Below are 15,521 nucleotides of genomic sequence, written 5' to 3'. Positions count from 1 at the left end.
AAAAAAAAAAAAAAAGGACCAAACAAAACAGAAAGATTTGCGGCAAACGTAACTATGAGAAACACTGAAACCCAAACCTGACGCACGTCAATATTGTGTCAGCTAGGAGCAGCAGCAGTGCTAGACAAACGCCAGGGGGGAAAACACAGGGTTTGGGATCGAGCCTTCTTCAAGAAACTGACAAGACGAAACCCTCGGCATTGAGCCGAATCCCACCCCTCCCCAGGACTGATAGCTCAGTAAGTTTCTCTCGTTTCAACCCCCTGCCCTTCCTCTCTTATGTGTACGTGTCTTTAAGCTCAGGCTGGGCCGGCATGAGATGATCGCGGTGCTGGTGGAGAGAGTGCCCAGAAAAGGCTCTAGAGTTGGCCTCTGCCATGGTCCCGCCCCTCCCTTGACGTATGGGACCATGGCAGATTGAACGTGCTGCTGAGGCTAGGGCAGCCTGCAAGGATCGCAATGGCCGACCAGCAATCTTCTGCAGGCTGCTGATACAGCGCTTGTACCGGCGGGCCAGCTTAAGTGGAAATTTGAAATTGTATGGCAGCCAAATTTTACTACACCACGGCCAGAGTTTGACATGTCTGATCTAGACTATGGGCCAGATTCTGTAACTGGTGCCTATGTCGGTGGCTTCCTTAAAAGCGGCTGCTGATCGTGTGTAAATCACTCGACAGCACCATTACAGAATCGCACCTAAATTTATCCAAGACAGGCAGCTGAAAGGTAGGCCTGGAAAATCCTGGCCTACTTTTTAGCCACCTATCTATGCCATTGCGGGATCCTAAGTTCAGGAAGCTGATCGCGGCAGGGGAAGTTATCCTTGATCAGCTGAGCCGGCAGTGCTTCCTGAGAGCCGTAGCTTTGGAGAGCACTGCCAACTCAGCTGATCGGGAATAACGTCTACTGCCACGATCAGCTTATGGCTGCTGCGGCCTGACTTTAGGATCCCGCGGAGGCATAGCTAGGCGGCTAAAATATAGACCTGTCGTGGCTACCTAGCCATGATGCTAGCTGCCTTTATTTAGGCTTCAGTAGGTGTTTAATGCTGCTATTTTTTTGCCATTTCTGATGGTGTTTTTCAATTAACTTGGGCTTCGGCAGGGTGCCTACCAACCAGGGCAGGATTAACGAATAGGCCCAGTAGGCACGTGCCTAGGGCCCGAAATGGTCAGGGGGGCCCAATGAAGGAGGGTATTCTTTTTTTCAAATGGCGATGGGCCCCCCCAGCATCGATTGGCAATGCTCCCCCCCAATTGGCAACATGGGCCCCCCCATCAACGGACTAATTGGCAACGGTCCCCCTCTCCCCCATCGATGGAAAGTAAGATGAGCAAGGTACGCGGGTAATAAAGGCAACACCAAATGTAATTTTCCAAGCGGTGCTGCTTGCCCAAAGCTTCCCTCTGATGCAGCTTCCTGTTTCCGCCGGGGCGCATCAGAACGGGGAAGGGGACCCAGTGTACTTGTGTGCCTAGGGGCCCTCAAAGAATTAATTCTGCCCTGCTACCAACTATTAAGTTTAAGCGCTGGTTATAGAATTTCCCATGTATGTGTAAACAGAGAGAGTGAAAGGGATCAGTAGCAGTTACCGTAACTGCAAATATTAGTGTGGGCTGTATAGAGTTTACCATAATCACCACAAAATGCTCAATGTTAATACACTTCCCCCTCCCCATTCGTGGTTTTGGCAATCGCGATTTCACATATTCGCGATTTTTTGGGGAGGGGGAAAAAAAGAAAAAAAAAACAATTTAGCCTTCCCTCCGGCGTCCTGACCTTACCTGGTGGTCTAGCGGGTTTTCAGGGCAGGAGCGATCTTCCTACACTCCTGCCCCATGTAGATCGCCAATAGGAAATGGCTGTGGGAAGTTCCCGTCGTAGTCTCGAGACTACGGGAACTCACGGCAGCTATTTCCTATTGGCGATCTACACGGGGCAGGAGCGTAGGAAGATCGCTCCTGCCCCGAAAGCCCGCTAGACCACCAGATAAGGCCGGGATGCTGGGGGGAAGGCAGGAGGAAGGCGGGGGTGGGTCAGAGCCGGACCAGAACATATTCACGGTATTTCACCATTCGCGGTCCGGCTCTGCCCCTATCCCCCGCGAATCCGGAGGGAGAAGTGTAAAGTAAAAGCATGAGAAGAATTTGGCGAGAGCGTAATCTTATTTCAGAATTTGAGATTGCTAATTTTTGTTTTTCAGATGGGGAGCATGCAGAAGGAAATGTGGAGACCATAAAAAGCCAACCTTTGGCCAAAGATCACGTATCGGTATTACATGAAGGCACATTTGAGCACCTCCCGTCCCTTGCCTAACCTCCCACCCCTATGCTGCCATTTTCGGATCTTTCTTATTTTATTTGGGGGGAGGGAAGGGGGGGAAGTGGGGAGAACCAAAACAGGTTGAACACTGAAAATTTTCAATTACTGTTCTGTTTCTTCTACAACCTGTAATGTCATACAGTATGTGACTGTATCAAACACTAAATTCACTCAGTGGTTTGATTTTGAAACTCTCTAGTCTGTGTATCCCTTGAGGATGACCTGATAACTTTAAATTCTGGCAAAACTGCGTGAGATGTGTTTTAGGAGCCAGAAAAAGGAAGGCTTCAGGCACAGATGATCTGGTAGTGGTCGGCAGTACTTCCTCTTCCTCCAGGCACTAAAAGCTGGCCTGTCTTCTGAAAGAAGCATCACAGAGGGTGAGGTAGTGACCGCACAGCATGTCAGCATGTCACCAGGATCATGCTGCAGGTCGCTCACCATGTGAAGAGACCATAGGAAAAGAGATATGAGAATTGTAGATTTTGACATCAAATAAAAACCTTTGATGAATTTTAGGCCCATAGCATTATTTGCAGCATAATGAGGGCTCAAATTTATCATGTCATTTAGGAGATATGTACAGGTATCTAAAATCACTAGAAGCCTGGAATAAGAATGCCACTCCTGTTTTTTGTGTCTGTTCACCTCTGGCCAAATCAGTCACTACTGTCAAATGAGACCTAGTTATATGGTGGGAAAATTGCTGCAAGGGAAGAAGACACATGAAGTCTATTGCTGATCATAAAATCCTGCCTGAAGAACACCGAAATGTAGCTCTTAATTGTGCTCCGACTGGTGTTGGTGACAGGACTGCTGAAGTTTCTGTGTCATGTTATATTTTGATTTGCCTTTGTATTTCCTAGCTCTTCCTAGACAAATCTTACACATATCTTACCTTTATATCTGGTAATTATAAAATCTGTTTGCAAAAGAATAACACACACATCTGGCAGCTTAAAGAGCACATTCTATGGGTTCTGCAGGCAAAGAGACCTTGGCTCATGACTGTACAATTCTAGACCTTGCTTTTTGCGGGTTGTAGCTGCAATACAAGTTCAAAAGTCCAGATGCCAGAAATCGGGACATAAATTCACTTATATACCGCAGTAACCTCTCAGGTCAATGTGGTTAACAATCAAGAAACGATACAAGCACAGTGTATTATAATCCCATTCAGAAGAATTTGTCAAATATAGCATTTTTCTAAAGGAAAGATAGGAGTTGGAGTTTGTTAGCAGGACAGAAAATAGTTTATCCTATGATCCAGCTTGAAAAGATAAAATTCTATGGAAAAAATCTTTTGTACATAAGAACATCAGAATAGCCTTACTGGGTCAGACCAATGGTCCAGTTCTCACGGTGGCCAATCCAGGTCAAAACCCAAGGAGTAGCAATATTCCATGCTACTGATCCAGGGCAAGCAGTGGCTTCCCCCCGTTTTGTCAATTACAGACTATGGATTTTTCCTCCAGGAACTTCTCCAAACCTTTCTTAAAACCAGCTACAGTAGGAAATGTAAATAATCTAAAATGCCGAGAAAAATGTTTTCTGTTGGTAAATTTAAAGTGATCAGTAATATATTCAGGTATAAAGACATTCAGTGTCTTGTAACAGGTACAGCCTAACGAATAATATTCTTGTCTCAACTGGGAGCCAATGTAGCTTCCAGTAGAATTTAAGTTACATGTTCAAATTTTTCAAGATGAAAATCAACCAAACAGCCGTGTTCCGAATGATCTGCAACGAGAATCTGGACTCTTGGGGAATGAGAGAGATTGGTGATGCTGGAGCTTTTACACTAACCCCCTCTGGGCTTTGGGGCTGTTACCACGCGGCAGCCGCTAGTGTGGCTTTGTAGAAGAGGGTGTAAATGTTACAAACAGAAAAAAATGGACATTCAAAAACAAATTGTACAGTAAAATACCTATGTTTTCCATGACTGTCCTAATTAGGGTTTAATTCAGTGAGACCTCATATTTACATTTCTCTGTATGTTTTCCTGTAAACATACTATTTTGATAAATGAAGCCTTCTGTATGTTAGTGAATACATCAACAAAATTGGCTTGTTCATCTCTTCTTTAGTCTTTAGTCCGAGCAGTCTGGATTTTTGGACTTGCACTGTAATTTGTTGCTGTACACCTTTGCATTTGCTCTTTCCACCTAGTCAGTCCCACAACTCCTCCCTCATCAGCCATCCAGCAGCCAATCCCCCGCCTACACTCCCAGAACCCTTCACTTTCTCCTTACCTGAATGGTCTTTATTTCCCAATTTCTTCCTTCTACTAACATTAATGACCCATCTTGCTCCCTTAGGCTATTCTGCTTCACTTCTCTGCTTTCAGCACTTGCTGGTGCTATAGGCCATAATGATTTCCTCCCCAGTATTACTTCCGCAAGTGACTTATGTGGCCTGCTCTACATCAGTGGAAAACATTGAATGCTGCTGTTGGAGCAATCCTTGCTGCTCAGCCTATGCCAGGGGTCTCAAAGTCCCTCCTTGAGGGCCGCAATCCAGCATGAGATCTATGTGCATGCACTGCTTTTAATGCATATTCATTGGGGAAATCCTGAAAACCCGACTGGATTGCGGCCCTCAAGGAGGGACTTTGAGATCCCTGGCCTATGCCATCCCAATAACACAGCTGCGGCTAATGTGACTTGTTTCTGGGGTTCTGTGGCCTTTTCCCAGCTGCTGTAACCAGCACCATATTATATTGCTGATTGTCAAAAGGCTTCTCGCCATATGGTGTTATGCTTTTGTCATCCCAGGGCCTTCCCCTAGCACAGTGTTTCACAACTTGGTCCTGGAGTACCCCCTTGCCAGTCAGGTTTTCAGGATATCCACAATGAATATGCATGAAAGAAATTTACATATAACGGAGGTAGTGTATGTAAATAAAGCATATGCATATTCATTGCGGATATTCTGAAAACCTGACTGGCAAGGGGGTACTCCAGGACCAAGTTGTGGAATACTGCCCTAGAATGATAAAAAGGGACACCAATATAAGTTTGGTTTGTAAGCCTATCCATTAATTCTCATTTGTGGCGTTTTAAAAGATGAATGGATAAACAAATCAAACATTGGCTAAAAGTGCATTAAAAATTCAGGAGAATTAGATGGGCTCCAGTGTGTTGTTTAGTATGGTAGTGTGTCCATACTACGCCATTTAGGGGTTTCTTATACTATAGGGAATAGGCTACTGTCCATTGTAGGTCTGGTCTTCTTTCACTTGCTTGCATGGACTGTTCAGTTTTCTAGGAAACTCAATAGAAAACAGAACCAGAGATCTATGCATGCAGTGAGGTAAAGCCAGGTGTGCATTACACTGCTGCTTATAACATGAAGTCAGAGAGAGTAACTTTAGTCCTATTGCAGCAAAACTTATAGGCCTCTTGTCTGTGACATATGGAGGTGTGCTGAAATTATATATTTCTCCACAAAAAAAGAGAACATATCAGCTAAGGTCAATAATTGCAACTGTCTGACCATTTGCTAAACAGAGACATCTCACTTTCATACAGTTGGTCTGTTTGCAAACTTTAGCCATGTGTTTCAGGGAAGTGAATCCCAGGATGAAACTCTGCACAGGGCCTTTTACTGTACTAAAAAGTAATGGATATTAAAGACTCTATGCTAAGCCTGTTCTCTCTTACCACAAGATTGAGCAAACATTTTGCTACACAGATCTTCAAATGATCTGTAAATCGCTTAGCAAATTAAATTAAGCGATTCAATAAGTCAAAAATAAACTTGAAACTTGATTTTTATAAAGTAAAACAGACATTTTTTAAAGAGATGGGTAGAGATTTTGGGGTCAGAATCCCCAACGACCACCCAAAGTAATGGCAGTCCTTTGGAAAACCATTGCTTGCCCTGGATTTCTATTTGGGTTTCTGCCAGGTACATGTCACCTAGATTTGCCACTGTTGGAAACAGGAAACTGGTCTGACCCAGTGTGGCTATTCTTATATTCCTATGGATTGTGATCTGCAATTTTATTAATTCAGATAATAAAGGGCCCGATTCAGATAGAACGTTGGGAATAGCTACTCTGATCACTCAGTGTATTTTTCCTGGTGCAAATGCTTTACCACTCTCGCTGTTCTGTCTTAAAACTCCTGCAGGCTCCTTTTAGTAGTTAAATCACCTGCTTGTTCAGAAACAAACAAGTATCCAGGAAGTTTGTCTTTCTTTTTCATTTTAATGTCTGATACAAGTCATATATGTCGTCATTTAGGTGTTCCAATATTTTAAAAAATGAATGCTTTGTTTCCAAAGCACAGTGACTGAATATAATGGAGAAGGGGGGAGGAGGGGGACTTAATTATTAAAATGACAGGTATAAGCTAAAGGACTCGGAGCAGTGATGTTCAAATAACCAGGAAGCCCCATGTTTGCACAATAGCTTATCGTCATGAGATCCACAAACGTCTGGCTTCATATGCTTTGTATTCCCTCCCCTCCCCACCAAAGAAAGCAGGTTAGCATGAAACGAGGTGGATTCTTTAGCTGACTATGTTCCCGGGGGCTTCCCTTCTTCAAGTGTTAGAATTTAGGGTTGTAGTTTTTAACTGCTGTACTACAGCTCTTTTGCAAGGCTTTAGCATTATTTGCATTGTAGTGAACTGGGGATTAAGAATTCTTTAAGGGAAGCACCACTCGAAATACTTTCATATTTGTTTGTTTGTTTTTTTTTTTATTTAATTTAATTTTGAACCTACCTTTCTGAATGAGACTCAAGGCAGCTACAGCAAGTTTTAGAATTCAAGTGCAATTAGTTCCCATCCCAAAGAGCTTTCAGATTCGGTGGGTACTTGAGTGACCTGTTCGTGCTAAGACATTGTTATTGGAGGAAATGGGATTTGAACCCCAGTTCTCAGCCCATTGCTTTGACCACTAGGCCACTTCAACAGTACTACTAAGTTCTAAAGCGCCATAGAAAAGGACTGTTAAAAATCTGGATCTGGCCAAAAAGTCATCTTTAAAAAATTTAGAAATGAGACATCCCCGCTCTTAGCGAGGATAAATGAAGAGATGACCTGCAGCGGGCTGCAGCCATTAAAACCTTCCAGGATGTCGGCCTATAAATACACTGTTTTATCAAACGGTGCCTCCTTATCAGACAGAGCCTGACGTGTCCCATACAAACAGGGTACTGAGGTGTTCAGTGAATAAAAGTGCCTAAGCTCTTTGTACTTTATTGATGCTGCAGCTGACATCAAAGCTGCCTGCATTTCTTTATCTTTTGAAGTTTCTTCCTGACATGAGAACATAAGAATTGCTGCTGTTGGGTCAGACCAGTGGTCATCGTTGCCAGCAGTCCGCTCACGCGGCGGCCCTTAGGTCAAAGACCAGCGCCCTAACTGAGACTAGCCCTACCTGCGTACGTTCTGGTTCAGCAGGAACTTGTCTAACTTTGTCTTGAATCCTTGAAGGGTGTTTTCCCCTATAACAGCCTCCGGAAGAACGTTCCAGTTTTTTACCCTCTTCCTTGCCAATATGATCCAGAACATGGCCATTAGATTCTTATTTGGTCTTAAAAAATTTGATCACATATCCTTTTTTCTTTTTGCTGAACATTGTTACATACAGAACACCCTTTAAGGTTCTAGTTACCGCTCATCAGGTTCTGTTCTCTTCTTCCCTATTGTTTTTGAGCAATCTTCTTATTCCCTATTCCTATTTATATCATCTTTTGTCTATGCACACTCTGATAGGTTTGTAATAGTGATTCCCTCATATTAAAACAGAACCAGTTTTTGAGAAGTTAAAATCATTGCTAAAAACTCAACGGGAGAGTGTGGCACAGTGGTTAAAGCTACAGCCTCATCAACATGCTCCTTGTGACCCTGGGAAAATTCACTTAATCCCCCCCATTGCCCCAGGTACATTAGATGGATTGTGAGCCCACCAGGACAGACAGGGGAAAATGCTTAAGTACCTGAATAAATTAATGTAAACCATTCTGAGCTCCCCTGAGAGAACAGAATAGAAAATTGAATAAAATTAATAAAATTAAAACTCATGTGTTCCGGCTATTTACACATTCTACAGCTCTCTTAATAGTAGCACCTGGTGTTGGTCTTAGTGATTGATTCCGGTATCCCGGTTTCCTTATAGTTTTATCTTTCACCTTGTTCCCTCTAATTCCTCTCCTTTTGTGTCCTCCTCGTTCCATTGTGTTATATTTAATGCGTTGAATTTTAGTTAAGTTTGTAATTGTGTAGATGTTTTATAAATCCCCCTATCCCAATGATACATGGGCTTGTTGTGCCACCGGGGCTTGTACGCGTCTGAGAAGCTGAAAGCTATGCTGTCGTTAGTTTCACTCCCAGCCCAGATCTGGTGATTCTTAAGGGGGAGGGAACTGTGGGGACCCCGACTCCCCTCCCCCTTCCCGCATCCTACCTTTTTAATGTATCGCTCGGCTCTGCCAGGACCAGCCCCGCACTTTCCGCTCTCCCGGCTTCTGCCCTCCCTATCGGAAACGGCAAGTATTTTATAAAACTGTGCCTAAATGCTGGTAGTTAGGTACAGGTGGCTGGCGTAAACGCTCACACCTAAAGTTAAGCGTAAAAATTAAGACTTAAGCTAGTATCCTGTAATAGCAGCTGCACCTTTCCCCTATCAGTACCCTCCCCATATTGCCCAAATATGTGCAGAATTTGTCCTAGTGATGGCTTCCATTACCTTCAGTGGTGGCCAGGCCAGGCCTTGTGGTCTTGCCCTTTTGCAAGACCAGGCCTTAACCCAGGCCCCCTTCTTTGATTAAGTTTTGTAAAAATCCACAGAATCACGAAACAGACTGTTACCAAAAGACCCGACTTCTCCAGGTTCATTTATGCTTAGGTTTCAGCCACAGCCACTCTGCACAGGATACCGCAGTGCCACCTTGGAAACCCTGCCTAGAGCATCTGTATCACCACTGATTGCCAGTTAGTGCTCTCAAGTTTTTTTTTTTATTAACATTTGATCAATCACCTATTCAAATCCTAAGCGATGTACATAGAATTTATTATATTTTTTTTTTAATGGAATTTAAATAAATTTTTTTAAAAAATCGAACATTAACTCAAGACACAACTAACATGATCCGAGAGGTAAGAAAGAAGAAAGACAATTGATTATAGGACAGGAGAAACTTATGGGGGAAACACAATAGGGTTCGGGAATAGTCTAAAAAAAATAATTATCAGGCATGACTAAGGAAGATTGAAAGCTTCTTTGAATAAAAATCATTTTAATTTACTTTTGAAATGTCTTCCATTTTTTCTTCTCTGATATAGGCAGGAAGTGCATTTCTTATCTGGGTGCTGTAATGGAACAGATGTCTAAGCATCTAGTACCATTTATCTTAAGAGATGGGATAGATAGAAAGTAAGGATTGATCAGCAGATCTCAGTGGATGAATAGGGGCATGAGAAGTCTAATTTATGTAAGGAAAATTGATATTTTAGTTGAAAGAATTTTAAATGACAGGAGATCAGTTTTATATGTGACTAGTCATTAAGCCCGTTACATAAACGGGTGCTAGAATATATGTCTGTCTTTCTGTCTCTATCCCTCCCACTGTCTCTCTCCCTGGCCCCCTTTCTCTATCTTTCTGTCCCTCTCCCTGTGTCTTTCCTCCAGGTATTTCCCTTCCCCTCCAAGTCCCTGTGCAGCAGTATCAGCATTTTCCCCCACCCCCTTTCCCTACTCTTAGCACGATGTGGCCTGCTCCTTTTGGCCCCTCCCCCTTCCCTCCCACGGTGTAGCCTGTTCCAAGGTCCCCCCCTTCCCTTATCGTGTTTCCCGCAGGCAGGCCCAGCTTCTCCCTGCACATACCGATTTTTTTCTGTTTCCCTCCCTCGCGTGGCTGCCTGCCTGGTCCCATTGAGCGGCTCGCAGCTGGAGTCTCTTTCGGCGCTTCCCTGCCCGGTCTGGCCTACTCTGGGCGAGTGTCGCAGGGCTCCTCTCGATCCCTGCCAGCGTCAGAAGCCTTCTCTGACGCTGGTGCGGCTCATGAGAGGAGCCGACACCGCGATCTGGAGAGCAGGGAGTCAAACGCTGGCGGCTGGGAAGCAGTAAGGCTGGGGACTCGCGCATGCGCACTCCTGTTGAACAAACTTGAAGGGCTGAAGTTAGGACCCAAAGTGGTGAACTGGGTTAGAAACTGGCTGTCGGACAGATGCCAGAGGGTGGTGGTTAATGGAAGTCGCTCGAAGGAAGGAAAGGTGAGTAGTGGAGTCCCTCAGGGTTCGGTGTTGGGGCCGATCCTGTTCAATATGTTTGTGAGTGACATTGCTGAAGGGTTAGAAGGAAAAGTGTGCCTTTTTGCAGATGATACCAAGATTTGTAACAGAGTAGACACCGAAGAGGGAGTGAAAAATATGAAAAAGGATCTGCAAAAGTTAGAGGAACGGTCTAATGCTTGGCAACTAAAATTCAATGCAAAGAAATGCATTTGGGGATTAATAATCGGAAGATACCATATATACTGGGAGGTGATTAGCTGATATGCACGGATGGGGAGAGGGACCTTGGGGTGATAGTGTCCAAAGATCTAAAGGCGAAAAAACAGTGTGACAAGGCGGTGGCTGCTGCCAGAAGGATGCTGGAAGGTGAAAGAAGGTGTTGAAGCCCCTGTACAGGTCATTGGTGAGGCCCCACTTGGAGTATTGTGTTCAGTTTTAGAGACCGTTATCTGGTGAAGGACTTAAGAAGACTTGAAGCGGTCCAGAGGAGGGTAACGAAAATGATAGGAGGCTTGCACCAGAAGACGTATGAGGAGAGACTGGAAGCCCTGAATATGTATACCCTAGAGGAAAGGAGAGACAGGGGAGATATGATTCAGACGTTCAAATACTTAAAGGGTATTAACATAGAACAAAATCTTTTCCAGAGAAAGGAAAATGGTAAAACCAGAGGACATAATTTGAGGTTGAGGGGTGGTAGATTCAGGGGCAATGTTAGGAAATTCTACTTTACGGAGAGGGTGGTGGATGCCTGGAATTCGCTCCCGAGAGATGTGGTGGAGAGTAAAACTGTGACTGAGTTCAAAGAAGCGTGGGATGAACACAGAGGATCTAGAATCAGAAAATAAGATTAAATATTGAACTAAGGCCAGTACTGGGCAGACTTGCAGGTCTGTGTCTGTATATGGCCGTTTGGTGGAGGATGGGCTGGGGAGGACTTCAATGGCTGGGAGGGTGTAGATGGGCTGGTGTAAGTCTTAACAGAGATTTTGGCAGTTGGAACCCAAGCACAGTACAGGGTAAAGCTTTGGATTCTCGCCCAGAAATAGCTAAGAAGAAAAAATGTAAATTGAATCAGGTTGGGCAGACTGAATGGACCATTCGGGTCTTTATCTCCCGTCATCTACTATGTTACTAGGTTACATTTTTCAATCTGTGTCAAGAATTTCTCCAAAGAACCCTACAATTTAAAAATGGCACTTTGATTGGGTTGCCAGTTCATATGCATACCCTAAAAAAATAAATAATAGCCCACAACTGGTTTGCTGGCTTTTGAGGCTGGTGCTGAACAGCAGATGTTTCTCACACAATTTGTCCATATATCAGACATTATAGGGTTTCTTGCTGCCCAGGAAAAAGACCACAGGGAGAAATTTGGGGGCAGGTTTGTGCTGTAAGACAGTGGAAACGAGTACAGCAATTAAAAAAAAACAACCAAAACACTATACCCATAAATACCAACTCCACAAGATGTATGTGTGGGATGGAGGGGAGTCTACAAAAGAATCCATCCTACTACTATCTATTATTCCTGTAGCACTACCAGATGCACGCAGCTCTGTATATATAATCACACAAGAGACAGTCCCTGCTTCAAAGAGCTTACAATCTAATTATGACAGACATACGGAGCTGGTCAGTTATAACAGATTCATATCAAAGTCTTTACACAGTGTCACTTTGGTACACAAGAGTGAACTGTGCAACTCCAGGCCCAGAGTTTTACCAGATTATTAAACAAAAGAAGAAACAATTCCAGGCGAAACTACTTGTGTTAATTATGGAAAAATGTGCAATGTAGCATTGAGATGCTGAAGGTATACAACAAGCGAACCATTTTCAGGTATTAAAATAAGAAAAAAAACTATTGTTCTAGAGCAGGGGTAGGCAAATCCGGTCCTTGAGAGCCGGAGCCAGGTCAGGTTTTCAGGATCTCCACCATGAATATGTACATGATGGATTTGCATGCACTGCCTCCTTGAGATGCAAATCTATCTCATGAATATTTATTGTGGATATCCTGAAAACCTGACCTGGCTCCGGCTCTCGAGGACCTGAATTGCCCATCCCCGGATTATATAAATATTCGCACTCTGCTGACTTTTTCTTATTTATTCTTGTTTATTTTGACAAAAATGTGTCTATGAACATAATCATTTCTGGTACCCATTTAATAAAACCAGCAGCACTTTGATTTACTGTTTTCTAATCTTTGATCTACAGTAAGTGACGTTTTGGAGGATAATGTACAAGTGTCAGCCTCTCCATGCAATATTTGGGGGAAAAATGCTTCCCAACCATACTATTTTGTATATGATCTACACTAAAATAGCCATTTAGGGTAATACCATGGTCTTTACTTTTGCTAATTATTGATATAACATCTTTCTGTGGAACAGCCAAAGCAGTTAACATATTACATACAGGTACTGCATTTTCTTCTTCCCTAGTGGGCTGAATCTGTAACAATACGGGTTTGCTTCTCTAGTTTGAGATTCAAGCATACACCATACAACTAAAGTACCGTATTTTCACTCATATACCGCGCACCCGTGTAAAACGCGGGATTATCTCGGAGAGAGCGAGACCAGAAGGCTTTGAGCATGCGCAAATGCTCAAAGCCTAGTCCAGTCCGGCGCAGGAAGAAGGAGGATCTCTCTCGCACTGCCCAGCCCAGCCCAACCCAACGAGGGAGGATCTTCGGGCACTGGCACTGGCACATGCTGTGCATTGGTGCTGGTGCCGGTGCCCAATCGGGTAAGAGTTATCTTTGCGGTGCTGGGGGGGATGTAGGATTGTGGGGGAGGGGGGGTGACACGAGCGGGGGGGGGGGGAGGATGCCGGTTCACAGGGGGAATGCCGGATCAGAATGAAAAAAAAATTTGTACAACGCGCTCACATGTATAACGCACATGGTTATGCACGGTTTGTAAAATTGTGTATAATACGCGCGTTATATGCATGAAAATACGGTAATCACTGTGATCATTGGATACAGCAGGCTGTCTCTCAAACGTTTTTAGTTCTGGCACAATAAATGGAGCAAATATTTTTCACGGTACATTATAATTGAAACTATGAAATTGCAAAACCTCCCAAAAATTAAATTTGAGAGTTATTTCAAGTTCTTTGAGCTAAATATATATGAGTAATTGTAACAACAGTGAAACTAAAGCAGAGTAGAATTGCTAATCAATTAGCTGGATATGCTTGTTTTTGAATGCAAATTAACTCAAAATGTGGCTCAATAGTCGACAAGCAAACACGCATTTCATCATCCACCATCTGCAATCATTCTCTCTTTTTTTAATGCAATTTCTGTCAGAGCTAAAAATCCAAGTTTGCAATGATAAGAAAATCTAAACAGTAACAAAGCCTTGATTGTTTTGTTGCACAAATTAGGATAACGACTGCATAAAAATTTAAAATATAATTTAAATTACTTGCCATTAGTTTTCAAGGACCAATCACATCAAAGAATGATGCTTGTCTGGGCAGTTGTAGCCTTATGAACATAGACTCTTGTGTATGTGACATACGTTTCATCTATTCTAGTGTACAGTATACTTATGAATGGGATTTTTAAAATTAAACTAAAATTTCATGGCACAGCTGGAATCTCTGGGGCACACAGTTTGACACTGCTGTAAATTGTAATAAACTAAAATAATCTAAGCTTTCTACCCAGGCCAATGGAGGGTTAAGGGACTCGTCAGGATTAAAAGCAAACAATGGGAACTGAACACAGTCCCCCTAGTTCTGAGCCCACTCTGCTAACCATTAGGCTACTCCTTCACTGCTGCAGGTTGTGGCAGCCATTTTGATGAGCCAGCATAGGCAGGAGCGAGTGAGGATTGCTCAAGCCTCAACTACACCACTTGCCCACCAACAATCATAAGAGAGGCTCAGAGTAGAGGTCTGCACGGGAACGGGGATCGCGGGGATCCCGCGGGTCCCGCGGGGATCCCGCGGGTTCCCCCCCTGGCCCACGGGACTCCCACGGGGACGCCCCCTGGCCCACGGGACTCCCACGGGGATGCCCCCCTGACCCACGGGACTCCCACGGGGACGCCCCCTTGCCCACGGGACTCCCACGGGGATGAAAACAACCTACCTAAATTCTGGCGATGCAAGTCTGGCGTCGCGTCGGGAAATAGCCATGTTGAGCAGTGAGCTCAGCACGTACACAGATGAAAGCCTTGCTTGCTGATTGGTCCGGCGGCCCCGCCCCACCGTGCCGCCGGACCAATCAGCAAGCAAGGCTTTCATCTGTGTACGTGCTGAGCTCACTGCTCAGCATGGCTATTTCCCGACGCGGGCATTAGGCTGTTTTTTGTCATTTCGGGTGGGGGATGGTAGCGGCAGCAGCAGCCTGAAAAAGAAATCATCCTGGCCGGGTTCGGTGTCATGCTCCGGAGCTTCTACAGCCTTCCTATCTCCCTCTCCCTTCTACCTGCGGCTCTCTTCGGCAACTTAGCAGCAACGATCGACACAAGCTTCTGGCGTCGGGGCCTACCCTCTGCGAGTCCCGCTTGTTTCAACTTCCTTTTTCCACAAAGGTGGGACTCGTAGAGGGAAGGCCTCGATGTCGGCAGCTTGTCTTGATCACCGCTGCTGACGAGTTGCTTAAGAGAGCAGGGGGGTGTTGCCAGGTGCAGGTAGAAGGGAGAGGGCCAGATGCAGGACTCGTGGGTGAGGGAGGAGAAGAGAGAGGGGAGAGAAACAAAAGGAAATATTTCATACTGGGCTGGGCCGGAGTGGAGAGAGGGTGGAAAGATTCTGGCTACAGGGTGCATTAACAAAGGAAAAAGGGGGAAAGCTGAAAATGGAGATAGTGACACAAAGAAGAGAAAGGGTAAGCAGGACCTTCTGAATAAGGATAGAGATACAGAGGGGACATGAAGAGGAGGTGAAATAGAGACATAGAAGTAATGCTGAAAAAGTGTGTGTGGG

The 15,521-nt window shown here is 44.4% G+C and overlaps 1 protein-coding gene and 1 long non-coding RNA gene across 2 annotated transcripts in view; one reads left to right on the top strand and one right to left on the bottom strand.

The window, feature by feature from the left end:
• Positions 1 to 2,840, top strand: part of NUCB2 (nucleobindin 2) — a 75,193-nt gene extending 72,353 nt beyond the window's left edge. Inside the window, exon 13 of the mRNA XM_033928457.1 lies at positions 2,204 to 2,840. Within this exon, the coding sequence (XP_033784348.1) occupies positions 2,204 to 2,316 (113 nt within the window). The 3' untranslated portion in view covers positions 2,317 to 2,840. The remainder of the gene's footprint in view (positions 1 to 2,203) is intronic.
• The window catches only part of LOC117352195, a 162,139-nt gene that overhangs the window by 46,781 nt on the left and 99,837 nt on the right, over positions 1 to 15,521 (bottom strand). The window lies entirely within an intron of this gene.

Source organism: Geotrypetes seraphini, chromosome 19, assembly GCF_902459505.1.
Source record: "Geotrypetes seraphini chromosome 19, aGeoSer1.1, whole genome shotgun sequence".
NCBI lineage: Eukaryota > Metazoa > Chordata > Amphibia > Gymnophiona > Dermophiidae > Geotrypetes > Geotrypetes seraphini.
The sequence above is the reverse complement of the archived record's forward strand: the minus strand, read 5'-3'. Positions and strand labels throughout refer to the sequence as shown.